The sequence below is a fragment of the Corapipo altera genome, unplaced genomic scaffold (genome assembly GCF_003945725.1).
Source record: "Corapipo altera isolate COAL_440 unplaced genomic scaffold, ASM394572v1 134, whole genome shotgun sequence".
NCBI classification, from domain to species: Eukaryota; Metazoa; Chordata; class Aves; order Passeriformes; family Pipridae; genus Corapipo; species Corapipo altera.
The window spans coordinates 386,876-388,770 of record NW_020885059.1 but is presented as its reverse complement, the minus strand read 5'-3'; the positions used below and the strand labels follow the sequence as shown (position 1 = coordinate 388,770).

The following is a 1,895-nucleotide window of genomic DNA, read 5'->3' as shown; positions in this document are numbered from 1 at the left end:
CTGGCCCCCAGGGTGACACAGCCCTGCTCTGGTCCCCAAGGTGACAGAGCCCTGCTCTAGTCACCAGGGTGACACTCCCAGCCCTGTTCTGGCCCCCAGGGTGACACCCATGGCCCTATTCTGGTCCCCAGGGTGACACAGCCCTGGTCTGGTCCCCAGAGTGACACCTCCAGCCCTGCTCTGGCCCCCCGAGTGACACCCATGGCCCTATTCTGGTCCCCAAGGTGACACAGCCCTGCTCTGGTCCCCAAGGTGACACCCCCAGCCCTGCTCTGGTCCCCCAGGACACGCTGGGGGCTGCCCAGGAAGGCTCAGCCTGCAATTCCAGGGCCAGAAAGATGCTCCAAGCGCTGGAGAACCCCTGGAGCGGGGCTGGGAGAGCTGGGGGGGTTCACCTGGAGAAGGGAAAGTTCCAGGGAGAGCTGAGAGCCCCTTGCAGGGCCTCAAGGGGCTCCAGGAGAGCTGGAGAGGGACTGGGGACAAGGGATGGAGGGACAGGACGTGGGGAATGGCTTCCCACTGCCAGAGGGCAGGGATGGATGGGATAGTGGGAAGGAATTCTTCCCTGGGAGGGTGGGGAGGGGCTGGGATGGAATTCTCAGAGAAACTGTGGCTGCCCCATCCCTGGAAGTGTCCAAGGTCAGGTTGGAGCCACCTGGGACAGTGGAAGGTGTCCCTGCCCATGGCAGGGGGTGGCACTGGATGGGCTTTAAGGTCCCTTCCCACCCAAACCATCCCATGATCCCATGCCCGAGGCCTGTGGGACCCGGGAATCTCCCCCTCAGGTGCCCCTCTGGAATGCTCAGCTGATGCTGCAGGAGAAGGACCTGACTCCCAAGGCCCAGCTGCTCAAAGCCCTGTGCCTGCCAAGATCCAGCAGCTCCTGGGATGGGAACCAGGCTGCAGAGCCTCTCCGTGCCCGTTTTCCCAAGCAGGAAGCTCCGTGCTCCACCTCATCCCCCTTTTCCAGAGGCAACTCCTGCCCCTGGGAGTCCCAAACCCTTCTGGGGTTCTTCAGGAGAAGCTGGGGGGGGCTGGATTCACCCTTTTTGCCTCTGGATTCACTGAGCTGAGACAGCAGCTCGTGCCTCCTTCCCGAGGCTCCAGCTTTCCAAAGCTGCCTTCCTTCGGGAATCAAAGCCCCCATTCCTTGGGAAAACCAGCTTGGAGCGACTGTTCCAGGGATCAGCTGCTGTGCCAGGGGCAGGGGGGTGAGCCCAGCACCCCCACCCTGCCTCACCTCCTCCTTCTTCTTCTTTGGTTTGCTCTCCTCCCCCTTGTCCTCCGTGTCCGACTCCGCTTTGCGTTTGCTGCCCTCGGATTTCTCGCTCTCGTGGGCGGTTTTCTGGGATTGCAGGAATTCTGCGATGAGGTCCGGGCAGTCCAGGTTCTCCTCGGGCTCCCAGGTGTTGTCCTCGCTGCAAAGCAAACACGGCAGCTCAGTTCTGCAGCTCCCTGCAGCTTTTTCCAGGCCGAGAAAATCCCGGGATTTCGGCCGAGGAGCAGCAGGTCGGTCTGATCCCGGCGGGAATGTTGGAGGGCAGGGCAGGGATTCCCCTGGAGAGAACTGTAGGTCATTCCTCTGGCTGCTTGTCCCTCTCTGGGAAGGGGAAGACCCCCCCCAGGGCCTGTTTGCAGGGTAGAATTGGGATTTTCCTACCCCAAGCCGTGAGTTTGGGGCGTTTGGCACAGCGGGATTTTCCCATCTGGAATTTGGGGTGTTTAACACAGTGGGATTTTCCCACCCAGGCTGTGATTGGAATTTGGGGTGTTTGGCACACTGGGATTTTCCCATCCTGCCCTCCTGGAATTTGAGGTGTTTGGCACAGTGGGATTTTCCCATCCTGCCCTCCTGGAATTTGGGTTGTTTGGCACACTGGGATTTTCCCATCCTC

The 1,895-nt window shown here is 60.9% G+C and overlaps 1 protein-coding gene across 1 annotated transcript in view; it reads right to left on the bottom strand.

Moving 5' to 3' along the window:
- The window catches only part of CBX1 (chromobox 1), a 4,688-nt gene that overhangs the window by 2,357 nt on the left and 436 nt on the right, over nt 1-1,895 (bottom strand). Inside the window, exon 2 of the mRNA XM_027668960.1 lies at nt 1,241-1,418. Within this exon, the coding sequence (XP_027524761.1) occupies nt 1,241-1,418 (178 nt within the window). The remainder of the gene's footprint in view (nt 1-1,240; nt 1,419-1,895) is intronic.